Source organism: Bos grunniens, chromosome 11 (assembly GCF_055505025.1).
Source record: "Bos grunniens cultivar Pamir isolate PY7600 chromosome 11, Bosgru_T2T1.0, whole genome shotgun sequence".
NCBI lineage: Eukaryota > Metazoa > Chordata > Mammalia > Artiodactyla > Bovidae > Bos > Bos grunniens.
The window spans coordinates 3,388,353-3,414,968 of NC_141175.1; the positions used below are offsets into that span (position 1 = coordinate 3,388,353).

The 26,616-nt window shown below is 59.6% G+C and overlaps 2 protein-coding genes across 4 annotated transcripts; one reads left to right on the forward strand and one right to left on the reverse strand.

Annotated features, from left to right (window-relative positions):
- Positions 1 to 9,251: 9,251 nt before the first annotated feature.
- On the forward strand, positions 9,252 to 16,669 carry SLC2A6 (solute carrier family 2 member 6). Of its 2 annotated transcripts, XM_086324226.1 has the most exons (10): positions 9,252 to 9,474; positions 9,984 to 10,146; positions 11,192 to 11,398; positions 12,017 to 12,116; positions 12,738 to 12,949; positions 13,352 to 13,504; positions 14,085 to 14,193; positions 14,537 to 14,722; positions 14,886 to 15,031; positions 15,905 to 16,669. In XM_086324226.1, the coding sequence occupies exons 1-10, from the start codon at positions 9,383 to 9,385 to the stop codon at positions 16,058 to 16,060; spliced, it is 1,524 nt and encodes a 507-aa protein (XP_086180352.1). In that variant the 5' UTR covers positions 9,252 to 9,382; the 3' UTR covers positions 16,061 to 16,669. The 2 variants fall into 2 exon arrangements, with proteins under 2 accessions (XP_086180352.1, XP_086180353.1); XM_086324227.1 differs by lacking the exon at positions 12,017 to 12,116 and having other exon boundaries at positions 9,287 to 9,474; positions 12,848 to 12,949.
- Positions 16,670 to 16,970: 301 nt separating this feature from the next.
- Positions 16,971 to 26,004, reverse strand: CACFD1 (calcium channel flower domain containing 1). Of its 2 annotated transcripts, XM_086324228.1 has the most exons (5): positions 25,850 to 26,004; positions 22,623 to 22,695; positions 21,950 to 22,075; positions 19,079 to 19,186; positions 16,971 to 18,545 (listed from the first exon to the last, which is right to left on the reverse strand). In XM_086324228.1, exons 1-5 carry the CDS (start codon positions 25,968 to 25,970, stop codon positions 18,455 to 18,457), a joined length of 519 nt encoding a protein of 172 aa, XP_086180354.1. In that variant the 5' UTR covers positions 25,971 to 26,004; the 3' UTR covers positions 16,971 to 18,454. The 2 variants fall into 2 exon arrangements, with proteins under 2 accessions (XP_086180354.1, XP_086180355.1); XM_086324229.1 differs by lacking the exon at positions 21,950 to 22,075.
- Positions 26,005 to 26,616: the final 612 nt, after the last annotated feature.

Sequence of the window (26,616 nt, forward strand, 5' to 3'; positions counted from 1 at the left end):
ATGGTCAGTGAGTCACACAGAGCAGTGCTTCTCCACAGGTGCAGTTCCTTTCTGGACCAGCTTCGGACAGACGCCCATGCCAGCCTTGGGTTGGGCGCGGGGAGTGCAGAAGGGGCTCCGTGGCCTGAAAGAACCACAGGGGCAGGCCGGATGCCCTGCAGCAGCCGCTGAAACCGCAATGAAGCCACACGGCGTTTTCTGGGGCGCTGGACAGAAATGCAAACAGGAGGCTGCACACAATCTGCCCTCCCCCTGAGCAGGGCAGCAGGCAAGGCTGAGGCCTCGGACAAGGTCCGGAGGGGTCCTGACAAGTGCTTATTCAGTGAGTCAGGAGGGTCCCAGGGCCTCCAGCCCCGACCTGAAGGTCTCCACGGCCCGCCCATCTTCCCCACCAAGGCCCAAGGAGGACCGCTGTGGGGCAGAAAGGCCCCGGACCCTGGGCAGACGCCCCTTCCCCCGCCCCCCCCCCCCCCCCCGACCTCCCCCGACCAGGCCTTGCAAGCAGTTCTTCCCCACCCCCTCTGCCTCCTTCCCGATGCTTTTTCAGGAGATCATAGATATGCAAACAGGAAAAGAACGCAAATAGAAAAAGGCAAAAGAGGTTCTCTCTGGGTAATGAAGTGTATGTATGCTTGTCCATAGTCTCAAATTTTTAAAAATAGAACACCTTCACCTCCCGGGCCCTGATGGAAACCCCAGAGGGCTCTCAAATCAAATGGCGTGATTCTCAACTTCAGCCACCAGGTGGCGGCCAAGACCAGCGCATCCCGCCTCGGACCCGTCTCAGCGCGGCGGAGGGCGTGGGGCTTCTTCCCAGGGTTCTCTGGGTCCCAGGAGGTAGGAGAGGGCGACACCCGGAGGGAGACTGTCAGCTGCGGAGGGGCCACAGAATACCTCCCTACCGGTGGGCCCTCCCGACAGTGCCGAGGGGCAGGGACTGCCGCCCTCATTGGATGACTGGGGAGCTGAGATTTGGGGCGGGGCAGGGCCTTGTCCACCCTCCAACTGGCCAGCGTGGACAGAGCCTAAGCTGCAACTCTCCTCTCCCAGCTCGATCTAACCCACTCCGCAGATACCCAGGGGTCACCTGGCTTCTCCTGCCGCGCTCAGGACGGCAGGGCCGGGGTGCGCACCCAGCTGTGGCCTGCAGCAAACCAGGATGAGCCGGTTTTGAGCCCAGTCGGCCTGAGCACTCGCAGCCGCCCCGGAGCTTGTAGTCCACCTTCCGCGGCCATCCCCAGGGGTGAGGCTCCAGCAGCGGCCTTCTGCAACCGAGTCCAGGACTCATCGGGGTTCCTGCGCTCCAGTGTTCCAGTGGTGGGGGGCCCTTGGGGGCCTCCTGGGGTCCCACTGGGGCTGCCACAGGCAAGGGCTGAGCCGCTGGGTGCAGGGTATGGCCCAGGGCGCAGCTGGGAGGCTGTGCCATGCCCAGCCCAGGGATACCCCGCCCCAGCTCGGGAACCCATGTCAGCAGGAGTCTCGAGGGGGCCGGTCCCATACCAGCCAGACAGAAAGCAGCAGGAACAAGAGTACCAGGGCTGCAGCCAGGGTCAGAGAGGGCACCAGGTCCGAGTCCTCAGGGCCGGGAATGACGTCAGCCGGGGCATGGTGGGGGGCGGCCAGGGCACCAGACAGCTGGGTGTCAGAGACCTTCTCCCCGGGGGGCCCAGGCTGGCCCATCTGTGAGGAGGAGATGAGGGGCAGGACTTCCTCTGGGAGGGGCCCACCTCACACCCACCACCCCTCCCATCCGTCCCCCCATCACACCAGGAGCCAGGGGCCAAGAGGTGCCCCCGGACAGTGACTCCCTGAGCCTCGATGTTTTCCTCTGTGAAATGGGGATGCGGAGGACCACGGAGGGAGGGCAAGGACAGCCCCGGGGGCTGCCAGCGGCCCTGCCAAGCTTCCCACCTTCCCCCTCGAGATGACGGGGCCGGAGGCCAGGTTCAGCCCCACAGCTCCCTTCCTCGGAGACCTTTCCCCCTGTGCCAGGGAGTCTGGAATGCAGCTGGGTTAGTTTCCTGGGCAACTGGAAGCCAGCGGACTCGTCTGGAAGGCCCTCCTCACAATGCAGAAGCATTCGCAACAAGACTACCAGCTGCTCTCCGCCTGCATGGCAGTGAAGGACGGGAGCACCAGGCTGTGTCCATCTGGCAGATAAGAAAAGTGAGGCTCGCTAAAGGGAGAGCCTCCTGGAGCAGGTTCCCAAGAAGCCAGAGTCTGGCAGAGAGGGTCGCGGCGGCCTGAGACCCTACCCTCAGCCTCCAGCACAGGGAGGACTAGGTTTGGACTAGGTCGGTCGCTTGTTAAGCTCCAGGCCCTCGATCAGCCAGCGAGGTCCAGGAGACACGGAGTGTCTCTGCCCAGCCCCTGCCAACCCCCAGCCCCACAGTTCTGCAGGATGGTTACCTTCAGGCCATCAGGGCTCCCGCGTCCTGGGAGAAGCCTACCCCAGAGCTGCCATGTTCCCAGGGACAGGGGCCAGTGGGTGGCGGCCTGAATGATCACCTCAGCGGCCTCCTCTCTCCTCTAAGGAAACCACCCACTCTGGGGCTTCCCCCAGGGCGTGGCTACAGCTGGAGGCCGTGTGAGCCCCCCCCCCGCCCCCACCGCCAGGTGGGTGTGTCCAGGGCCCTCCCACCTGCGGAGCCAGGTGCCTCCTCCCCAGACAGCGCTTTCTGCTTCTTCTAAGCTGAGGCTTCCACGTGGGGGCTGAGGGAAGAGGGGATCCTTCCGACTCTGCGACCCCATGGACTGTAGCCTGCCAGGCTCCTCCATCCATGGGATTCTCCAGGCAGGAATACTGGAGTGGGTAACCACTTCCTCCTCCAAGGAGAAGGGGCAGACTCTAAATTCCAGTTGGCAAGGGGCTTCTAGGCACTGGCTGTGTGCCCATGCTGTGCCAGGCAGGGGGGTGGGTGGAAGATGGGGCATAGGCCCACCCCAGCGCCAGGGCCAGGTTCTGGAGCAGCCCGTCTGGGGCAGACCCAAGTGGGAGGGTTTGGAGGCCGGAGGACCACAGAAGTGATCTTTGCTGAAGGAAGTTATCCCTTACTGGCAAAGATGTTCATCCCATTGCTAATTTTAAAAGCGAAAAAAGGTAAGGACTTCCCTCGTGATCCAGTAGCTAAGACTCCATTTTCCCACTGCAGGGGGCCTGGGTTTGAACCCGGGTCAAGGAACTAACTCCCACGTGCCAGAACTAAAGATCCCACATGCACAACTCAGATCCAGTCATTCAAATAAATAAACACTTTTATAAATATATTAGTTTAGGGGGGAAAAGGCAAAAAGGTGTGAAATAACCTTAATACCCATGAAAAAAGACTCCTGAGCAATTCCAGCCTCATCCACTTAAGAACCTTAAAAACCCCCTAAGAAGGGGCTGTGAACAAGGAGAGTCATACAAGATTCATCCTTTTGCCCAAAACTGAAAGTGGCCTGTCCAGGAGGGGACCCTCTCCCCCTGCCCTTCTTCGCTATTTCAGCTGGTCTAATAATTAAATGGACACAAGACAGATCAACAGGAGGAAAACTAAACAAACAAACTGAATTTCATGCATACGGCGCTCTCGTAGACACAGAACCCAAAGAAACGACCGAAGGCGGGAAGCCTTCAAGTTATTTAGACAAAGAAACAACAAATCTGTCAAGAACTGACAAGAGAAAGACCCTTAGGCTTGGATACTAGTTACTGAAGACACCGAGTAAGGCTTGTTACCAGTTTTCTTGCCCTGATCCCCGTCTCTGGGGATAAGCCTGTCTCTGCCTCCTGGTCAGGAAGCGTAGCTTCCACATGGGAAATCTATTCCCGACTTTCACGGGGACAGAGAGTAGGGTCAGAGTCTCCTTCTTGCGTCCACTGCTTTTCTCAAGTAGCTTAAATTCAGAGTCATCAGTCTGCCACTTTGGCGTATTTTAGGGTGACTTGCCCTGAGCCCCGTGAAACCCAACCGCCCGTAAGAGAATGGCAGTCACACACACAGCAGCAAGAAGGGAGTAAGCCACCGGAGCGCACAGCACAGATGCATGTTGCAGACGTGCCGTATAAAAGCAGCAGAAAGGAAGCGCCACTCTGCAGGCCTCTTTCTATGAAACTCGAGGAAAGACTAGTGTAATCGGCAGTCAGAGACGGACGCTCAGCAGTGGCTTAGGGGTGGGCGGGGGGACGCACTGACTGGGAAGGGGGATTCTGGAGGATGGCTATCTGTCTTGATTGGGGTCCCAGGGTGACACAGTTGTCAACTCATCGACCTACACACTTAAAATGAGTTCATTTTCCTGTGTGTAGATTGTCCTTCAATAAAGCTGATTTTAAAAGAAAAGGAAAAAAAAAAAAAACCTGGGGGCTTCCCTGGTGGTCCGGTGGTTAAGAATCCACCTGCCAATGCAGGAAACATGGGTTCAATCCCTGATCTGGGAAAATCCCACATAGAAAAAAAAAATTAATGGGAAAAAACTGGGGGCGGGAAGAGCCAAAAACAAGAGCAGGGGTCATTTCAAGAGGTTCAAGAGTAGGGAAATCCAATCCATGAGGACAGAAGTCAGTGATGGGACCTCAGGAGGGCGCACATGACTGGAAAGAGGTGCCTGGGGCTTTCTGGAGGTGGTCAGAAGCTTCTTTTTTAATATGTATTTATTTGGCTGTGCTGGGTCTTGGTTGCCACATGCAGGATCTTCAATCTTCGTTGAAGCATGTGGGATCTAGTCCCCCAACGAGGGATTGAACCCGGGCCTCCTGCATTGGGAGCCCAGAGTCTCAGCCACCGGACACCAAGGAAGCCCCAGAAACCTCTTTCGTGATCTGAGCTGCAATTCCTGGGGGGCACACAGAAGTTTATTCATTATGCCGTACGTCTGAGATGTTGCTACTGGGCTCAGATTTGGCTGCTTGAAGCTTGCAATCCGATACTCAAGAAACCAGGATTGTCAGGAAAGGAAAGCTTGCTTTGTGTACAAGGCCAGAAACCTGGGGGAGAAGGCCGACTCGGGTCCAAAAGCCCACTCTGCTTGCTACTCAGGGATTTTCAGGATTTTCGTAGGTGATGGAGGGCTTCCCAAGTGCTGGCTGCGTTGTTCTCGGTCACTCAGTCCTGTCTGACTCTTTGCGGCCCAATGGACTGTAGCCCGCCAGGCTCCTCTGTTCATGGGGATCCTCCAGGCAAGAATACTGGAGTGGGTTGCCATGCCCTCCTCCAGGGGATCTTCCCAACCCAGGGATCAAACTCAGGTCTCCTGAATTGCCAGTGGATTCTGTACCATCTGAGCTACCAGGGAAGCCCAAGTGGTAAAGAACTGGCCTGCCGATGAAGGAAGCATACGAGACACAGATTTGATTCACATGTCACCACTCCAGTATTCTTGCCTGGAGAATCCAATGGACAGAGGAGCCTGGTGGGTTACAGTCCATAAGGTCACAAAGATTCGGACACAACTGAAGCGACTTAGCACGCACACATAGGTGGAGGGAGGGGGCTACATACCGAAACAGCTCAGTCAGCTCCAACAATCATCTTGAAATCGGTCACACAGTGGTCTCATCAGCGTCATCTTCAGTTCAGTTCAGTCAGTTGCTCAGTTGTGTCCGACTCTTTGCGACCCCATGAATTGCAGCACGCCAGGCCTCCCTGTCCATCACCAACTCCCGGAGTTCACTCAGACTCATGTCCATCGAGTCAGTGATGCCATCCAACCATCTCATCCTCTGTTGTCCCCTTCTCCTCCTGCCCCCAATCCCTCCCAGCATCAGAGTCCTTTCCAATGAGTCAACTCTTTGTATCTGGTGGCCAAAGGACTGGAGTTTCAGCTTTAGCATCATTCCTTCCAAAGAAATCCCAGGGCTGATCTCCTTCAGAATGGACTGGTTGGATCTCCTTGCAGTCCAAGGGACCCTCAAGAGTCTTCTTCAACACCACAGTTCAAAAGCATCAATTCTTCGGCGCTCAGCTTTCTTCACAGTCCAACTCTCACATCCATACATAACCACTGGAAAAACCATAGCCTTGACTAGACGGACCTTTGTTGGCAAAGTAATGTCTCTGCTTTTGAATATGCTATCTAGGTTGGTCATAACTTTCCTTCCAAGGAGTAAGCGTCTTTTAATTTCATGGCTGCACTCACCATCTGCAGTGATTTTGGAGCCCAGAAAAATAAAGTCTGACACTGTTTCCACTGTTTCCCCATCTATTTCCCATGAACTGATGGAACCAGATGCCATGATCTTCATTTTCTGAATGTTGAGCTTTATGCCAACTTTTTCACTCTCCTCTTTCACTTTCATCAAGAGGCTTTTGCGTTCCTCTTCACTTTCTGCCATAAGGGTGGTGTCATCTGTATATCTGAGGTTATTGATGTTTCTCCCAGCAATCTTGATTCCAGCTTGTGCTTCTTCCAGCCCAGTGTTTCTCATGATGTACCCTGCATATAAGTTAAATAAACAGGGTGACAATATACAGCCTTGACACACTCCTTTTCCTATTTGGAACCAGTCTGTTGTTCCATGTCCAGCCCAATATGCTACTGGAGATCAGTGGAGAAATATGAAGAATGAAGGGATGGAGCCAAAGCAAAAACAATACCCAGTTGTGGATGGGACTGGTGATAGAAGCAAGGTCCGATGCTGTAAAGACCAATATTGCATAGGAACCTGGAATGTCAGGTCCATGAATCAAGGCAAATTGGAAGTGGTCAGACAGGAGATGGCAAGAGTGAATGTCGACATTCTAGGAATCAGCGAACTAAAATGGACTGGAATGGGTGAATTTAACTCAGATGACCATTATGTCTACTCCTGTGGGCAGGAATCCCTTAGAAGAAATGGAGTAGCCATTGTGGTCAACAAAAGAGTCTGAAATGCAGTACTTGGATGCAGTCTCAAAAATGACAGAATGATCTCTGTTCGTTTCCAAGGCAAACCATTCAATATCACAGTAATCCAAGTCTATGCCCCAACCAGTAATGCTGAAAAAGCTGAAGTTGAACGGTTCTATGAAGACCTACAAGACCTTTTAGAACTAACACCCAAAAAAGATGTCCTTTTCATTATAGGGGACTGGAATGCACAAGTAGGAAGTCAAGAAACACCTGGAGTAACAGGCAAATTTGGCCTTGGAATATGGAATGAAGCAGGGCAAAGGCTAATAGAGTTTTGCCAAGAAAATGCACTGGTCATAGCAAACACCCTCTTCCAACAACACAAGAGAAGACTCTATACATGGACATCACCAGATGGTCAACACCGAAATCAGATTGATTATATTCTTTGCAGCCAAAGATGGAGAAGCTCTATACAGTCAGCAAAAACAAGACCAGGAGCTGACTGTGGCTCAGATCATGAACTCCTTATGGCCAAATTCAGACTTAAATTGAAGAAAGTAAGGAAAACTGCTACACCATTCAGGTATGACCTAAATCAAATCCCTTATGATTATATAGTGGAAGTGAGAAATAGATTTAAGGGACTAGATCTGATAGAGTGCCTGATGAACTATGGAATGAGGTTCGTGACATTGTACAGGAGACAGGGAGCAAGACCATCCCCATGGAAAAGACATGCAAAAAAAGCAGCGTCATCTTAAGTACAGTTAGTTTTCAGTCCCATTGTTGGCTTGGGTCCATTTCTTTGAGGCCAGTTCTTGGAACTATGCAAGATGCAGCACCTTATGTCATGGCTACGGTCTGGTCACAAGGAGTTAACTCCTTCCACCTGATGGGGGTTTCAGAATCAGCCAACAGCTCACAGGAGATGACTCAGAGTATTATCTATAGCCTTTGAGGAGGAACTAAGAGGTCCTTGACTTTGTTTAATGACTAAACTTTATTATTTTTCCTGTTTGCTTTTCTTTGCTTCTGTATTTTTTTTCCCTTTCTCTGAATAAGTTCATTCTATGGCTAACGTTGTTCTATAGACAAAAGGCAGGTGAAGGACATCAGGGTGGTGTTCTGTCCTGGGAAAGCCCCATCGGGTCCTGCGCAGGGTCAATGTCTTTTATCTCAGTTTTCAAACTACAGTCATGAGGACCACACAGCGTTGTAGCAGGAGTCACCACTTATTGGGTATGCTGAGTCCAGAGACTATGTCCTTGATAGCAAGAAGAAAATGCTTAAAAGACAGTGTGAAGTGTCACACGATCTGATGCACATTCAGTGTGCAAATATGCAAACAGGTACGTGGAGAAAAGAGGGGAAGGTGAGGCTGTTGGCAGAGCGTGTGGTTTTCCCACGTCTGTTTTCTCTATTCTAATATATATGGTTATACTTTGATGAGTATAAAAGAGAATTGTAACAACTTTTTAAAACTCTTTGCTATTTTGACAGATAAAATTTGGAAATAACCCAAATGCTCAACAACAAAGGATCGGTTTTAAAATATGTGTGGACATCCATTCAGTACAATAGGTTCATCTTCCTCTCTCCTCTCTGGAAAAGTCCAAAGGGAGAGTTGACACTAGTAACTCAAGACTTTTTGTCACTGCTGTGTGGTGTGTGCGTTTGTGTGTGGGTTGGGTTGGTTTTTTTGTTTGGTTGGTTGGGGAGGTTTTTTAGGTTGGACTTCCAGGGAATTTTCAGTTTCTGCTTTTTCTATTTGTAAATTGTATCTTATTACCTGGATGATTTGCTACAAGCCCAGGTTACTCCCCCGTCAGAAATGGGAAAATATACAAGTCTCGCCCACGGGAACCACCACTCCCTCCTCCTTCTGCGTTCACGCCACACCCCCTGGCTGAGGTGGCCCTAGATCTGGCGAGCCTGCCGGGTCTCACCGCGTTAGGGGACTGCGGTGACTCCAGACGCATTGTGGCAGGCCGAGAGGGAGTGGAGCGCAAGGCGGAGCCCACGGCCTTCCTTGGAAGGGGCACAAATATCCCCTGGGTGACCCTGACGCCTTGCGGCCCCTCTCTGGGTTTCAGCTTCCTCCCTCTTATACCAACTGGGCCCCGGGTGGGATGCAGGGATGCAGTCTATGCCCCCAGGGCTGGTACCCAGCTTGAACCAGGCCCCCCACGACTTCCAAGTGTCTCCCCCCCGCGAAGGGCTCCTATCTGCCTAGCGAGCCCTGCCACCTCCAGGGGCGCACGAGGGGCCTGCGGCATCCAGGGAAAACCCTGCCTCCCGGTTTCGGTTACTCCGGCCGGGACGCGAGTCGGCTCCCGGGGAAAGCCCGGCCGCCCCACCCAGCTCGGCGCCGGCATCCTCAGCATCCGCACCACTCGCGGCCGCCCCATTGGCCGACGCCCGCTCTGCAGGGCCGTCCCGCAGCCAATCGCGGCCGAGGGGCGGAGCTCCGGGCTCCGCCGGATGCTCCCATCCGCTGCGGCCCGACGCGCCTCTGGACAGAGCTGCCCCGGCCACTCGCGGCGCGCCCGGGCGGGAGGAGCCGGTCATGCAGGAGCCGCTGCTGGGAGCCGAAGGCCGGGACTATGACACCTTCCCCGAGAAGCCGCCCCCGTCACCAGGGGAGAGGACGCGGGTCGGGTGAGAGTCGGGCGTAGGGTCTGCGGGTGGAGGATGCGGATGGCCTGGTAACCTTGAGTGGGCAGCGGGCTCCCCGACCTTGGGCCTCCACTGACTGTCTGGGAGTGGCCACCAAGGGGCCGCCTCGTTCAGACACACTAGTCCGGGTGCCCCCGCCGAGTACTAGGCCCAGGCCCCAGCTGGCAGAGACAGGGCCATGGACGCCCAGAGAAGGTGAGGTGTTTGCCTAGTCAAGCAGCAAGCTTTCTTGCATGGCAAAGCTGGGCGCAGACGCCAGGGCTCCTGTTCTGGGAACGGCGCCGTGCACCGGTGTCCCAGCCCCAGCGATGGGCTATCCTCATGCCCCAGGGGCTTCCCCAGGGAGCTGGGGCTCAGCCCCGGGAGGTGCCAGTCTGACCAGCTCTTGACCTAGCTGTCCCAGCACAGCCATTGTGCTCAGGCCAGGCAGCAGTCAGAGGCGGGGGGACTCAAAGATCCTGACGGCTCTGCACTGCCCCCACACACACTAGGGTCCTGCAGAACAAGAGAGTGTTCCTGGCTACCTTCGCTGCTGTGCTGGGCAATTTCAGCTTCGGGTATGCCCTGGTCTACACGTCCCCCGTCATCCCCGCCCTGGAGCACTCCTCGGATCCAAACCTGAATCTGACCAAAACCCAGGCATCCTGGTTCGGGGTAAGAGCCATGCTCTGAGCTGACAAGGGATAGGGCAGGGGGACCGGGGACCCACTGAGTTCTGTCCCCAGCTAGGAAACCAACCCCCGCCCCCCAGACAAAGCCACAGGACCCCCTCCAGGGCCCTGGTCTGCCCCTCCCCCATCCACTCGGGTCGGCAGTAGAGGTGGGGGGTAATGAGGCCAGACAGTGGCTCCGAAATGAAAGAGGGAAGTGAAAGCTGATGGAGAAGGCGTGGGAAGGAGCAGGTGGGGAGGTGTTCCTTAAGATCTCTACCCAGCAGGGCTGAGGGTTCCCCAGAGCACCCCCCCAAAACAGAGCAGGCACCTCCCTGGACGAGGAGAGGCAGGACACTGGTGCTAAAGGAAGAGCACTGCTGGGCCACAGGGCGTCAGGAGAGGTGGTGAGCATGCGCGTGGGGCGAGCACGGGTCCTCGGAGTCCCAGGGTTCTACACCTGCCGTCTTAGCAGCCTTGGGTTTGCAACCTCAGCGTTATCAGCTAAAATAATAACACCCGATGCACGCTGTGTACCTAGTCTGTGCCGGGCCCCTGCTCGGCATTTCCCATGAGAGCTTTTTCACTCCGGGGTCAACCCTACGAGGTGGGTGCTGCTGCTCTCCCCATAATGTAGCTGCAGAAACTGAGGCTCAGACAGGCTCAGCAGGATGCCCAGGTCACTAACTGGATCCAACTCCCTGTATACTCAACAGGGAGTCTGAGAACCCCCAAACCTTAAAATCCCAAGGGCTTCGAGTCACAGAACCCTCCTGTCTGCTATATGACAGTACTGGGCGTTTAAACATCGGTCTGGACAGAACTCCGGCAGACACCTGTTGTGGCTTCCCTCACAGACAGCTGTCCATGTGCTGCTTGTACTCCTCTGGGGACAGGAGGCTCACCACCATCCAGAGTCCCAGTCCTGCAGCCCAGGCTCCCGGGACAGCCTGGGAGAGCAGCTGTCCCTAGGCTCTGATGGGGTGGGGGTGGGGGGTGCTGGGTGCCCAGAGCGCCCAGACATGCCTGCCCTGCACCCTCCTCTGCAGTCCGTGTTCACCCTGGGTGCGGCGGCCGGGGGACTCAGTGCCATGGTCCTCAATGACCTCCTGGGCCGGAAACTCAGCATCATGTTCTCAGCTGTGCCCTCGGCAGCCGGCTATGCGCTGATGGCAGGCGCCCACGGCCTCTGGATGCTGCTTCTGGGAAGGATGCTGACGGGCTTCGCAGGGGGGCTCACAGCTGCCTGCATCCCGGTAAGACCAGGACTGCCCAGGCCGGTCCCCTCACTGCCTCAGTATTTGCACTGACCACCATGAGCTGAGGGCACCTGGCTTCGGGCCCCCCCCACAATCCATGGGGATATGTTTGCCAGGGAGCCTCAGCTCAGCACCCCCAGGGCAGCTAACTTGGGGGAAATGTGACATTATGCCCCAAGGTGCCCCCAGTCTGGACTCCCCAAACTTCCTGTCTCAAGGCCTGGCAGAGTCGTTGCTCAATCAGAGAAAATCCATATTGAGCAACGTAATGGGGAGGAAAAGGAAGTCCTTGCCCTGCACCCCTCCTGGGACCTTGCATGTTACCCACCACTCCCACATCGGGGCTGGGCAGGCCCAGCTGGGCACAAAGCCCTGGGTTGGGGGAGTGGAGGCCAGAGTCTGGGTGCCCTCGGGCCTCCACCCCCATGTCAGAGCTGAGTGGTGCTGCCCACTTGACCGTTCAGGCAGCTGAGGTCCTGCTGAGATCACGACCAGGGCAAGAACCCACGGAAGCCCCCACTCCCTTGGTTCCCGGGGCTCACTGGGCCACCCCGCTCATCCCAGCCAGGCCCGGCGCGTGTGCTCAGCAGAGACTGGGTGGGCTGTGTCTTGCAGGTGTACGTGTCTGAGATTGCCCCGCCCAGCGTTCGCGGGGCCCTGGGTGCCACACCCCAGCTCATGGCGGTGTTCGGGTCACTATCCCTCTATGCCCTTGGCAAGTATCATCCGGACGCACACGGAACACCTCTTGTGTGCAGTCTGGGGGGTGGGGGACGGGGCCGCTGAGCAGCAGGGGCCAGAAGGGACAAGAGAAAGCAAAAGTGAGTCACAGTCGTGTCCGACTCTGCGACCCCGTGGACTGTAGCCCACCAGGCTCCTCTGTCCATGGGATTCTCCAGGCAAGAATACTGGGGTGGGTTGCCATTCCCTTCTCCACGGGGTTTTCCAGGCCCAGGGATCAAACCCAGGTGTCCTACATTGTAGGCAAACTACTTTACTGTCTGAGCCACCCAGGGAAGCCCGACCCAAGAGAGGAAGGGACAAACCTGCCCACGAATGAACCCCCTGCCGGGAGATGGTCAGTGTTTGCTGGTGGAGGCCCCCAGGGCCTTGCTGCTCAGGCTACTCCCCCGTCACTCCACTATGACCCCTGGGGCCCTCCAAGGACCTGGGCCCTGTGATCTAAGTGCAGCCCGGCTTGGAGCAACCAGGGGAGGCTTCCTGTAGGAGGCGGCCCTGGGACTAACCCTTGAAGGCGAGTGAGGCTGCTCAGAGGCCCCCGATGGGAAGGGCTGTGTTCAGCCCCGCCCCAGCCCCTCACAGCTCCTGTCCGCAGGCCTGCTGCTGCCCTGGCGCTGGCTGGCCGTGGCCGGGGAGGGGCCGGTGCTCGTCATGGTCCTGCTGCTCAGCTGCATGCCCAACTCCCCTCGCTTCCTGCTCTCCAAGGGCAGGGACGCGGAGGCGCTGCAGGCGCTGGCCTGGCTGCGAGGGCCCGATGCCGACACCCGCTGGGAGTTCGAGCAGATCCAGGACACCGTCCGGAGACAGGTGTGTGCGGGGTGGGTGCCCCGCAGCGCTGTGGGACACGGGCCTTTCACGCCGCTGGCATGAGCCTCGGTTGCTTTTCCTGGGAAGCAGGGATGAGAGCAGTTCCCACCTCCAGGAGCGGGGGTCGGGGCAGGACGTCTCGGGGTGTGTATGCGTCGCACCATGGATGCCCAGGGACCCGGCCGTGTTGCCAAGCAGGGGGTCTGCCTCAACCCACCCACTGACCCGGGAGCCTGGGTCCCTTGGGGGGGTCCCCAGAGCTGGGGCTGCCCCAGTGACAGGGACCTTTCCTGGAAGAGGGAAGAAGGGAGCCTCCTACCTAGCCCCAGGCAGCCCAGGCCAGGGTGGCTCCAGCCGGAGGGGCCGGCACAGCCCCCCGCAGCGGCAGCCTCGTGTCTCCAGAGCAGCCACCTGTCGTGGGCCGAGGCCCGGGACCCGCACATGTACCGCCCGATTGTCATCACCCTGCTGATGCGCTTCCTGCAGCAGCTGACAGGCATCACGCCCATCCTCGTCTACCTGCAGTCCATCTTCGACAGCACCGCGGTCCTGCTGGTGAGAGCGCGCCCCTGCCCCGGCCCTCTGTCCCCAGGCCCAGGGAGGCCGTGCCCGCTGAGCGCCTGCCCTGCCCGGGGCCGCAGGCACACCCACGTCTCATAACTGTTTCTGTGCACCTGCCTGTCCTGAGTAATGTTTGTAAGGCTTCCATGTTTTAAGCAAGATACTCGGAATTACAAGGGAGACCAGTCTTCTAGAAAAACAACCCCCTGGGAACCACAGATCCCAGGTTCAGAGCATCTGTCACTCGCTGAGGAAGTCAGGTCCCCCCCGCCAAAACCTCAGCTTCCTCCTCTGCGAACTGGAGATAATAGCCAGCAGGCCTTCACATGTCTGTCCTGGGCTCAGAGATGAGATGAGGTGTGAAGATTAGGGGCAGTGGTGCCAGGATCCAGTACTAGCCTGGGGCTTAGTGGTGGGCATGACAGTTGTGCCCCCTGCCAGCAAGGCCCCGCGGGCTGGGCTGGGTGACTGGCAGAAAGCCACTGAGCCCAGGGCCTGACCCTGCAGAGCCTTGGGGGTGGGGGAGAGGCCCAATGGGCTAGGGTCGCTCGGCCTCACGGCTCCCTCCTCGCAGCCTCCCAAGGTTGACGCCGCCATTGTGGGCGCCGTGAGGCTCCTGTCCGTGCTGATCGCCGCCCTCACCATGGACCTGGCCGGCCGCAAGGCCCTGCTCTTCATCTCGGGTGAGTGCGGGCGGTCACCTGTGCTTCCTTCTTTTGCTCCTCCAGCTGCTGCCCTTGTGGTGGGAGCACCAGGGGGGCCTGGGTCACAGCTGCCCTGCCGGGTGGACTCGGTCTGCCCGGCACCTGGTGCAGGGCTGGACATCCAGAAAGGCCGGCTGGGGCTTGCGAGAGTGAATGAGCCGCTGTGACACACGCACGCTGGGCGTGACACACGCACGCTGGGTGTGACAGCCCAAATGCCGACGGGGTGGGAGCGGCCTGATGGGGAGCGGGCGGCGCAGGGCGCCGAGGGGCTCGGGCTCACGGGGTCCCGGCCCCCTGAGAGCCTCTGGTCTGTCCACAGCGGCCGGCATGTTTGCTGCCAACCTGACCCTGGGGCTATACGTGCATTTTGGTCCGAAGTCTCTGGCCCCCAACAGCACCATGGGCCTGGAACGCGAGGCCCTGGCCGGCACAGAGCAGCCCCTGGCCACGCCCACCAGCTACCTCACCCTGGTGCCCCTGCTGGCCACCATGCTCTTCATCATGGGTAGGGGTGCCCGTGGAGGGGTGGGGGCAGGCCAGCGTCACGCTCAGATGGGCTGGGGTGCTGCCATCTCGGTGGTTGGGGAGGGTCTCCCAGCAGCTCCAGGGAGATACCGATGGCCCCCAGACAGGGTCTGAGCACACCCTCTTGCCCCCCACCCCCGCAGGCTACGCCATGGGCTGGGGCCCCATCACCTGGCTCCTCATGTCGGAGATCCTGCCGCTGCGGGCCCGTGGCGTGGCCTCGGGGCTCTGCGTGCTGGTCAGCTGGCTCACCGCCTTTGCCCTCACCAAGTCCTTCCTGCTGGTGACGGTGAGTGCTCGGCCGGCGGGCCCCTCTGGCCGGTGCCGGGGGCCCGTGCAAAGGCGTCTCCATGAGTCCCCTCAGCCTCAGCACACGCTCCCTTCGCACCAGGCCAGGGACCGTGAAGTGAGAGCCTGACGAGGGCTCCTTCAGTTCAGCAAACGCTCGGCTCGGGGAACTGTTGGGAGGTCAGGCAGCTGACCCCCAGACCGGGGTGAAACCACAGAGCCGGGCCTGCCCGCCCTGCCGCACCCTCCCGGGCAGTGAGCGCGGTCTTCCCTCTGGTGGGCAGCTTGGGTCTCAGCCGAGCGCGTCCCCGTCCTGACTTCACTCTCGGTTCAGCTTCCCAGCAGGCCTTGAAGCCAACCAGAGTCCCCAGTCCCCGGGTGGGAGGGGGTAACACGGACAGCTTGGGCAGGGCCTGTCCTGGTGCAGTCACTGCGGCAGGGCAGGGTGGGGGCACCCAGAGCCAGTGCCAGCAGGAGGCAGAGCGATGGTGGAGAGGGGGGTGTTGCAGGCAGAGTAGGAGCCCACCCCTGGCCGCGCCGTGGTGGTGAACCTGCTGCAGGGAGGCGCGTGGGAAGGCTGAGAGTGAAGGTGGGCGTTGGGACCAGGGAGAGAGAGGCTGGTGTCTGGGGCCAGGGTGGGCTCCAGCTCAGAGGTGGTGGTCAGTCCCAGGGCCCAGCACCAGAGGAGGGCTGCCTGCAGCCCTGGGGGGCCTCGAACACCCTGCTAAAACGGCTGGATTTCCTGCCGATGGTGGGGAGCCCCGGGGTGTCTGACCGGGTGATGTGATGGAGCCCCACCACCCCGGCTGGCTGGCACAAGCCGGGCCAGAAGCTGGCACTGGGCTCCCTGTGACCCGTGCACTCTCCCCCCCAGAACGCCTTTGGCCTGCAGGCCCCCTTCTTCTTCTTCGCCGCCGTGTGCCTGGTGAACCTGGCCTTCACTGGCTGCTGCGTGCCTGAGACCAAGGGCCGGTCGCTGGAGCAGATTGAGTCCTTCTTCCGCACCGGGAGGAGGTCCTTCCTGCACTAGAGAGCGGCCCCGCCAGAGGGGCCTGCCGGAGTGGGCGGCGGAGCTGGGCTCTGGCCCCAAACTGCACCCTGCACCCAGGAGGCGGCAGCAACCCGCTGTCGACGGCCCAGGCACAGGACGGCGGCCCAGAGGCCTGACAGCCCCCGGAACACGCACGGGCCCTGGGCGGGCCCTGGGCAGGCAGCACTGCCGTCCAGCGGCGTCACACATTTATCCGCCGGACCTGCTGGCAGAGGCGGCCATCACACGGCCTCAGGCCAGGGACAAGGCCTCGCTGGGAGACCTCGTGCTGAGGACAGACGGGGCCGGTGCTGGTGGACTGGCTCTGCACAGGGATGCCGCCACCCCATCTGGTGCTCCCATCGCCTGGTGGCCACTCGGGGACCAGGACAGGAAGCTGCACCAGTGAGGCCTGTGGACGCCACAGGGGACGCGCTGGATGCCCACCGGCCAGGGCACAGGACCCAGCATGGACTCTGCCTCCTACACCCGCCCTGCTTCCGGGAATAGGAAGCGCTTGAGGGTGAGCTGTGTTCACACTATTTATACCAATAAACGAGAGGAGGGAGTGGGGAGTACTCCCTGTGAGGGAGCCCCGCCCAGCAGCCAGGCCGGACCCAAGATTCAGCCAAGGTCACCAGGGCCTGCTACCCCAGGCCACCCCAGTCTGCCCGCTGCGAGGCAGAAGGAAGGGGCGAGGGCTGGGTGCCCCCGGCCGTGAGGTTCCAGCTCCTCCGAGCTGTGCGCTCGGAAGAGCCACCTGCGCGGTCTGAGATGCTGGGAGCAGGCTGCACGGCGCCCGTGACACAGCAGGTCCCCTGGGGCTGGGGCCCCACTCGGCTGCTCTGGGGTCGGGGCGTCCCTCTTGGACCAGAGGGAAAAGTTAACAAGCAGAGCGTGGGAGCAAGGGTACAGACCATCACCAGGCTTTATTGCTCAAAACGCAAGCCAGACACGGAGAGTCGACAAGGAGCATGGGAGGACAGAGCCCAGACCCCCAGGGTGGGTGAGCCCTGGCCACCTCGGCGGGTGACCTGCCCACTCTAGCCTGTGACCCGGGGGCTGGAGGGCCTGCCCAACACCCGCCCAGCTTCCTCACAGGCCAGAGCCACAACCCTGCTCCACATACAGCCAGCTCTTCCTTCCTGCAGCAAGGAGACACCCATCAGCAGGAAGGACCCCGTGAGCAGGGAGACCCCGTGAGCAGGGAGACCCAGCAGAGGCAGGAGTGACCCCAGAGCCCCACTTCCTGGGGAAGGATGAGCCAGGAGGTGGGCAGGGCCCTTGCTGCTCCAGGGAGGTAGACAGTCTGATCCACGGCACACGTAGGAGACACACGCACGCACACACACGCACACCCGGCCGGCCTGCGGAGGCCCACAGCCCTTTGACCCCGGCGCTGGCCTAAGGAAGGTGGTCCCAGAGGACCCCTGAAGGCACGTGCCACGCCGGGCCGGCCGCACGGTAGACCCTGCCACCCCAGAGCTCAGCCCAGCTGAGGGCTGGGGGCATGCTGCTATCCCCAGGACAGGGCCTGCCCCCCAGCCGCCAACCCTAGCAACCCCCAGAGGTGAAGGTCCACCTGGAAGCAAAGACTGGGTGCAGCCCTGGGGCTGGCTCCAGAAGGCGGGAGCGGCCCCCAGGCTCCTGGGAGGAGCAGGGGCAGAGCCCCAGAGCCGCGCACGCTGGCCCGGCCGGCCAGGCCCAGGGAAGAGACCTGCTTCCACGCTCGTCCACGGTGCTGCGACCAGAGGCCAGAGCACACCCAGCCGGTGGTCAGGCTGCCAGGGCTGCCGGCGGGCGCACTGGAGGGGCATCTCTGGGCTCCATGGAGGAGACTGGCGGGGCCTGGGCGGTGGTGGGAGGCCGGACAGAAGCAGCCCAGGCAGCTCAGCTCACGGGGTACCCTCGTGCCTGGGAGGCCAGGAGGCCCGAGCGGATGTGCCCACGCGTGGAGACGGGACCCACATCCCCAGGAGCAGCTCCTCCCAGGCCTCTGGCCGGTCACAGTGGGTGGTCCCGCCAGCCACGCGAGGTCTCGAAATCTACCCCGTGGCCTGCGGCCAGCCAAACCAGGCCAGCTGGGAACAGTGGGGCCAGGAGGGTGTCTGTGCGGAGCCCTGCAGCTGGTCACCCTGAGGCTCCCCCTGCTCGCCCTGCTGCTGCTGGTGAGGCCCTCCGAGCCCTCACCCTGCCCCTCGGCACTTGGCTCAGGGTGATGCCAAGGGCGGGGTGCAGGGGTGCAGAGAGAGGAGGACTCCGGGCGTGGGGACAGGTGAGCGGGATTAAGAGAACCAGACACCGGCTCCTCCCCAGACTCCTCAGGGTCCACTCTCCTCGGCACACGCTCACACAGACCAGGAGATGAGCGGGGGCAGGAGGGCCCCCGACCCCTCACAGCTCCCCCTCCAGGGTGTCCGTGAGCTTCTCCTCGTCCACCTGCTGCCTCTGCTGCTGGATCCTGGCGTAGGAGATCGCGTCGCCCCTGGGGAGACAGGGCAGTCAGCACCAGACGGGGGACAGACCCCAGAAACGCAGCCGCCCGGCCTCTGCCCCATTCCTGGCCTAGGGCCCTGGGCAGGGAGGCCCTGCCTAGTGCCTGACGCACCCCCTGGTTTCCCCAGATGAGACCCCGTCACTGAGGATGGCAAAGACCCATCCTGTCGCCTCTAAGAGTGGCCTGGGCTGCCGGGGACGTGAGTTGAGGAGGACTGGGACCCTCAGGCTGGGCTCTGCGGGACTAGGGGGCGGGGGGCATCAGAACACCGAGCTGGGAGCGGGCCCGATGGGCAGAGGCTCTCCAGGAGTTGTGGCCCTGCGTCCCTGCCATCTCTACGCCCCAGGGGTCCCGTGAGTTCTCCTGCCTCCACCCCTTAGAGCTCAGATGCCTGAGAGGCACTGACGAGAGTCACTGACGGCGGTAAACAGGGCCACTCCAGACCTGCGTCCCCGAGAGGCTCCAGAAGGGAGAGACCACCCCCACTCCCACTGCAGCCGGGCCGGGACCAGTAAACGCACTTTTTGCCTAGCGCTGATAGTCCATACAGCACTCCGGTGGCGAAGGCGATGGCGTTGCCCAGCAGTGTGGTCAGGGTCAGGCTGATGACGATGGGAACGACCGCCATCCTGGGGGAGGAGCAGAGGTCACGGGGCAGGCCCGCCCACCCATGGCCACGACACCACTTCCTGCTGCCCAGCCCCTTCCCCCACAGCGGGCACAGGAAGGGTCCCCCGGCATCAGCTGGGACACAGGCTCACAATCGGGCTTCATAGAATCCTCAAAGGCCCATGAGCCTGTCTGCAAAATTCTGTGCATTGGGGAGAGAATCCAAAGCTTTCATCGGATTTTGGGGAGACCTCCCTGGTGGCTCAGTGGTAAAGAACCCCCCTGCCAATGCAGCAGACACAGGTTTGATCCCTAATCCAAGAAGATCCCCCGTGCCACTGAGCAACGAAACCCGTGGGCCACAGCTACTGAGCTCTCGCTCCACAGAGCCCGTGCTCTGCAGCGAGAAGCCGGCAGACTGCGACTGAAGCGCAGCCCCTGAGGCTGCAGCTAGCGAAGGCCTAGACAAAGCAACAAGGGCCTGGCACAACCAGAACACAAGCAAAATTATTTAAAAAAAAAAAAAAAAAAAGATTTTTGAAAGGGTCCATGATCCAAAAAGGTGGAAACAGCGCTGAGATGGTCCAAGCCTTCAATGTGCATAGAGACAGAAAGAGGAGAAAATTCCGGTGTCCGTTCAGGCCTGTGCTGGCCTTGTGACTCAGGACAAGTTATTCAACTGAGGCTCAATCTCGTTAGGGTGAGGTGGGATCAAATCTCAGAGGTTGTGAGATGGAGCAGGTAAGGCGTGTTAACTACCTAACACGATGCCTGGAACAGCATAGACAGTAAATAAACCAAGGCTCTGACTGGCGCAGTAAAATCAGCCACATCTCAACAAGGAAGATTCCAAAGGTTAAACTGCATGGGACTCGCCCGCGGTGAGGCGCACGCGGATCGCATCACCGGTGAGGCATCACCCCGCTCCGTCTGGTCCCGCTGGCACCACCTGGAGGAAGGTGGGCACTCTGGCTTACGTGTCCACAGGGTCAGTGCCTGGTCCTGGTTGGGACGTCCAGACCAGCGTCAGTGATCTGGGTTAACACACACACCCTGTACGCAATGAAGACAAGACTGTATACCCTCTTCTTGGGCACGACCAACTGAATTCTACCTGCGTGTCCATTCTGGCGGGATGTGCGATCATGAGGTTTTACTGGAGTTATAAAATTTCCCAGTAATAAAATAATAATAGGAACTGTGAAGGAAAAAAGAGACCGTGGGAAAAAAATCTTCTGTCAAAACAAAATTAAAGGCAAACAACAGGCTGGAAATATATTCACAGGAAACACAATAAAAGATGATAAAATCTTTAATACAGAAAACACATGCAACTTACCAAATAAGACATGATGATGCCAATGGGTAAAAAGGAAACGAGACCATTGATTACCAAAGAAGAAAATGCAATTAGTAAAAGTGTAGAGAAAAAGACGTCCCCTCTTAGCTAACAGATAGAAAGGTGAAAATAGCACAGCACCCAGGGCCAGGGACAAGGAGGAAGAAACCCAGGGAGCCCTTGCAAATTGTGGAAACAATTTAGCCACACATTGGAATCATCTGAACGACCATCATCCTTGACCTAGTCACTCCACACCTGGAAACAGATCCTGAGGAAATCATCAGAAACACAGAAATTTTTAGCACCAAGATGCTCATCGCAGCCTGACCTGTACTTCAGTTGGCAAACGAAGAAAAGCGTGACACAGCCCGTGGGGTAAGTATTTCTGTCACTAACCGTCATCTTATGAAGCCTTTGTGGTAAAACTGAAAACATTTGTACCATGATGTTAAGGGGGAAAAACCAGGACACAAATTTACTTGCAATGGTTAAAACTGGGTGAGAAGCGGGTTTTTAATATGCCTGCAGACAGACTGAAAGAACTCATATCACAATGTAACAGGCAGTGGGGCTTTGAGTAACAACTTTCTCTTCTCCAGGTTATCTTTAACAAACATACGTTACTGTTAGCATTTTAAAATACATTTAAAAAATAAAGATCAAGGCACAGGACATGCTGACATGCATTTCATATTCCTCTGTGATCAGACACGGGGAAGGCAGCTCTAGAACCGAACACACATCTTATGCTCAGACTGTCACAACCACTGGCCTCCAGGAAGGGAAGAAACCTTTGAAATAAAAACCTCTGTGTTGACGCCTAAGGATAATCCAGATAACCACTCCTCCTGCTGCTGCCTGGAGCTCTTAACAGCCTCCCAGACACCAGGCGCTATTCTAGAAGCTGCATTAGACACATCCTGAAGTTAGTTCAACCTCAGGGTTCAGACGCGAGGACTCGGATGCGGACCTTGTTGCTAGGGGTGGGACAATCCGAGAAAAGCACGTTTGGAGGCCCTATTTCCTGTTCTTCCCCCTTCCGTGTCAGGACACCTAGGTGGGCCACTCTCCTGAAAGGCTTTCCAGAGGGACACGAGGATCTACCAGAATCCGCCCAACAACTCCAAACGGATGGGCCAACAGCCCAGGGGAGCCTCCCTTCCCTTATCACCCTCGATGCTGCAAGGCGCATGGGCCTCGCATCTGAAGCCTGTGTGCCCGGAGCTGCGGGCGGGGGCAGAGCCCTGGGCGCAGAACCACTGGATCACGTGGTACAGCAGGTCCATCGTGCGACTCAGCACAAAGGCCGTCCCCGTTTAACCTCCCCGGGGAGTACACAGGAGTGGTCAGCCGTCCCCTCCCCGCTCCCGGCCAACACCGCTGCGTGGGGCAGAGGCAGGGTCTGGGGGAGCCGAGTCACGCCCGGCCCGCAGCCCCTCACCCGCAGTAGAAGACGGCCTTCTGCCAGGAGCGCAGCCGGTCTGCCTTGGCTGCCACGGCGTTCGCAAACTCCATGAACTGGCAGCAGAAGGGCGCCTCGCACAGCAGCAGGACAGAGGCGTTCATGCTGGAGGGCCGGGGAGAGGAGCAGACTGACACCGGGCCAGGCTGGCGGGTCCCCGCGCCTGTGTCCCCGGGAAGCCACCCCTCCCGCTGCTGCCTTGAGGAACCCCTATCTGGGCTGCTCACCCCACCAGGCTCCGAGACAAGCCAGAACAGGGTGGCTGGAGCAGGGTGCCCAGGGCAGAGCCAAGGCTGGGGGCTGCCACGGCCCACCTCGGGGAGCTCCCATGGAGGAGCCCAGGTCCCAGTCGCAGTGACCAGACCCTGGGCCCTTCCAGCAGGCCAGGCCCTTTCATCCCCCCCCGCCCCAGCCTGGAGGGAAAGAGCCCCTGTTTGCCCCAAGAACCCCCCGAGCCTCGGAGCAGGAACTGTTCTGCACAACTCACACCCCTCCCAGGTCCCCGAGCCCCCCGCACACCACCAGCATCCGGCATGCCTCACAGACCAGCGCTCCCAACTCGACCCCCATGGGCTCCCCCCAGCCCTCCTGGGAGGTGAGGCTCTACACACACCCCCAACCCCCTAGGCAGGACCGTCGCATGCTTACTCACACCATCCACACGCCGGCCGCGATGTTTAGAGGATGGATGGTGATGCAGTTGAAGAGGCCCGAGATCGCACAAGCTGGAAAGAGAAACACACGAGCGGGAGTCGGCCAGGGGAGGCCACCCAGGGAGACAGCTCCAGACGGTGCGAGAAGCCCTTCCGACTCAGCCCCAGGCTCTCCTCACAGCACCCAGACGTCTGCCCTCGGATAGCTGACCCAAGCGAGGCCAGCACATGGCTCCACAGACCGGTGAGGACAGACTCAGGCAGGTGAAGTGCTTGCCCAGACCCCATGGCCAGGGCGCAGCTGGATCCCGGAGCTGGCTTGCTTGAGGGCTCAGTGAGGGCATCCCGCCCTCTCTCTGTCCCAGGCCTGGGGGAGCCCACCCTCTGAGCCCCAGCTGTCCCGACACCCACCTTGCAAAGTGAGCAGCATCAAAGACAGACTGTCTCTCAAGGGCTCGGGGCAGGGAGGCGGCACCACGCACGGCGTGGGCCGCGGGAGAGGCCCTTTGGGTGTAGGTGCAGACAGGAATGCCCCTCTTGGAACAGAAATCGGGATCAGGTCAGCCTGGGTCACAATCCCCGCTCTGACCACAACCCAGCCCAGTGACTCTGGGTACGGTCTTTTCACCTTTCCAGGCCTGTTTCCTCTCCTGCAGCCCAGCCCACCCACCTGGAAACACCCAGGGCCTGCGGTGTGGAGGGGGCATCCTCTGCTACCCGGGAAAGTGGCTTCCCTGGGGCCCCAAACGTGGAGCCCGCTCACGCCCCCGATGGCCTCCCGTGGCAGGGTCTGTGCACTCGCCTCCCTCCGTCCCCAGGGCCCCAGCCCGCTTCACCAAGAACTCCGGGAGCCTGCCAGGCAGGGCCAGGAAGCCGGTTGCTGGGCAGGAAGCTGCCCCCCCCGCCCCAAGGCAACAATGAGCAACCAGTTCATTAAATTTGCAGCAGCTCCCTCCATACCTGATCCCTGAGAAGGCCTGGAGCCCTCCTGGTGTGTTCCCGTGTAACCCTACACAGACAGCAAGCGATGCAAGACGAAACCACGTGCAGGAAGGAGCCTGCCCTGTGTGACCCCCAAGGTCTCCCGCAGCAACAGACGCGCTCTGCCCTACTAAAGGTGGCACCTGTCCCGGACCAACCGTCACCTTCATTCAGGCAGCAGGCTCCCCAGGGCCACAGGTATGAGTGCCCAAGACATGGCACTGCTTCTGCCCGACAGTCCGCTGTGCCCGTCTCGCCTGACAGAGGCCCATACGTCCTGCTTTCCACCTCCACCCCTGTGTCTACCAACAGCCAACCTTCCAGGAGAACCAGGTTTCAACCCAGACAAGCAGGCTCCAGCCAGGAGCCCTTTAACCATCAAGGGCTGGAAGATGTCCCCTCAGGGGCCTCCAATGCTCGTCCCAAGTGAGGGGGGTGTCCAGGGCCAGCCTGTCTTCTCCAGATGACAATCAAGACCCCGAGGAAATGCCTCTCCAAGGCCCCCTACCCGAGGAAGGTGGTGCTCCCGCACAGCGACCAGACAGAAGCAGGAGCTCTATCTGAACTCTAGTCTCATCTCTAAAACTCCTATGTGCTTTGCAATCGACCCTGTGTTACATGCTGTTGGGAATCCACATGACAATCACGTTCCCAAATCTGCAGGTGAAAGTGACATTTCAGGGTGAAGCCACAGGTCTCTCTTCATCTTCATGGGTCAGCACCCCAACACTATGAACTCCTGCAGCGGCCCAGGTATCCTGCTTCAAAAGCACAGAGCTGGCTGGGATGCCAGAGTTAACAAGGGACTCAGCCTCATGGCTCAGCTGGTAAAGCACCTGCCTGCGATGAGGAGACCCGGGTTCGATTCCTGGGTCGGAAAGATCCCCTGGAGAAGGAAATGGCAGCCCACTCCAGTATTCTTGCCTGGAGAATCCCATGGACAGAGGAGCCTGGCAGGCTACAGTCCACAGTCCATAGGGTCGCAAGAGTTGGACAAGACTTAGTGAATAAACCCCCACCACCGGCAGGGCTGAGGACCCCAAGACAGAGGGAGGAGGGTGATGGCCCACAGGACACAGTCAGGCCCTCCACTCCCCTCCCCATGCCTCATCAATGTCAGTCCCACAGCAGCCTCACTGATCTGCCAGGGAAACAGCTACCCAGACTCTGAAGGATCATATCTAAGACCCGACCAGTCTCTCCTACAAAGTCAAAAGCATGCTTCCTCTGAATAGCAGTGACAGAGACTCAGAGGCCCTTTGGTGACTGGCAGAGGGCCTGTCCCACTCTGGCCTCTGGACAGGGGCACACCCTGCCAGAGTAGCACACTCCTAACCTGCACTCCTGGCTTTCTTCTGGCCTCCACCCACCTGGGAGGGCCCCTAAAGAGGTGCTCCTTCTGGCATATCTGATCAGGGTCTGCCTGGCCCCAGCCCTCTGTGCCAGGCAGTCACTGTTCAAATCCTGAGAATGCCTGGACAGACAGACACTCCCTTTTTAAGACCTCGGGCTGTGCCCGCCTGAGTCCAGTAATTCTCAAGGTTGTGGGTAGCAGCACCATTTAGCTAGACTGACGCTTGCCTCGGAAGACCTCCAGATCTTTCTTTCACTGAGTAGCAGATCCGCCTTCCTATACCTGATCTTTTGAGGGTAATTGTGCTAAAAGAGCCTGGCTTCCCGGAAAACTTGAGGTTGGGGGTGTGTCCAGGACGAGCCTGCGTCCCGGGAACAGGAGGATGCGAGGCGCTGCTGCGGCTGAGTTGACAGCCGGAGGCAGAGCTGACATCAGAGGAAGCGCACCATCTCCAGATGGACCCCGAGGACCCAGAGGAGGGGCCACCTCCCTTCCTCGGGGATCACCTGCTCCCTGACACCACCTGCCCCTTGGGAAACCTGGCCAGACCTGTACCCGCCCCACGTGTAAACAACCTTCGCCGGAGGATAAGGCGGTCGCTGTCCGCACGCGCAGCAGAGTCAGCAGGCGGGGCTGCCCTCCGGCCAGGCGCGTCGGGGGGAGGGGGGAGCGGCAGTGAGGCCACGTCGGACCCGCGGCTCCCCGGGCGGTCACGCTCCACCTCCCCCGCGGCGGAACGCGCCTGGAGTCCCGGCCGCCAGCCGGTAACCATGGCAACCACAGAAGCGCCCGCTTCCCGCGCGCCCAGTGCATCCAGCAGACTGCATCCCGAGCGGGTCCCTTCCCGGGGGCTCGCGGGGTGGGGGGCGCGGGGCCGGGCCGAGTACTCACAGACTGCACCTAACACCCCCGACAGGCGACACAGCCAGCGGTACCACCACGTCATGCCCTCCTCCTGCGCGGGCTGCGCCGAGCTCCCGGGCGCCACCGCCGCCCCGCCCGCGCCGCTCATGGTGCCGCCGTCCGGCGCTGCCCGCCGCGCGCACAAAGGGCCGCGGAGCCGGCCGCGTCGTCCCGGCGCGCGGCCTTGTGGGAGAGGCGGCCGCTTATTAGCATAGGGGGCGGGGCTGGCGGGGAAGGGGCTGGCGGGGCCGAGCGGAGGGAGGGCGCCCGAGAGGCCCGGGCTTATTAGCATAGGGGCGGTGCGTCGTGTCTTTAGCATGGGGGCGTCTTTAGCCCTCGGATACCTGGACGGAGAGCGCCCGGGGGCCTCGCGCTTATTAGCATAGAGGCGGGGCTTCGTGTTATTAGCATACGGGGCGGGACCCGCTGGAGAGCCCGGGGGCCTCGCGTTTATTAGCGTAGGGGGCGGGGCCGCGGCGAGGTGCGCCCGAGAGGCCCGGGCTTATTAACGTACTAGCGCAGGGCCGGGCCCGGCCCCGCCGAACTCTCCGACGGTCTGCCTTCCCACCCAGACTAGCCTCCCACCCAGACTAGCAAAGGGGCGGGGCGTCGTAGGGAAGCGACAGGAGCGCGGGCATCAGGGCCTCGGTACTCCAGCCTCCCTCCTTGGGTAGACGGACGTCCGCTGGCAGTGGCCAGGGGTTTTCTGGAATCGGGTGTGGATGTGGAGCCCGACTGCGGCCAGGGAATCCCCG

Coding starts and splice junctions, on each gene's coding strand:
- SLC2A6 (XM_086324226.1), top strand. CDS start 9,383: ATGCAGGAGCCGCTGCTGGGAGCCGAAGGCCGGGACTATGACACCTTC. Junction 12,950..13,351: donor AGGACACCGTCCGGAGACAG/GTGTGTGCGGGG, acceptor TCGTGTCTCCAG/AGCAGCCACCTGTCGTGGGC. Junction 14,723..14,885: donor CACCATGCTCTTCATCATGG/GTAGGGGTGCCC, acceptor CCACCCCCGCAG/GCTACGCCATGGGCTGGGGC.
- CACFD1 (XM_086324228.1), bottom strand. CDS start 25,970: ATGAGCGGCGCGGGCGGGGCGGCGGTGGCGCCCGGGAGCTCGGCGCAG. Junction 22,696..25,849: donor GGGGGTGTTAGGTGCAGTCT/GTGAGTACTCGG, acceptor TTCTCTTTCCAG/CTTGTGCGATCTCGGGCCTC. Junction 19,187..21,949: donor AAGGCCGTCTTCTACTGCGG/GTGAGGGGCTGC, acceptor CTCCTCCCCCAG/GATGGCGGTCGTTCCCATCG.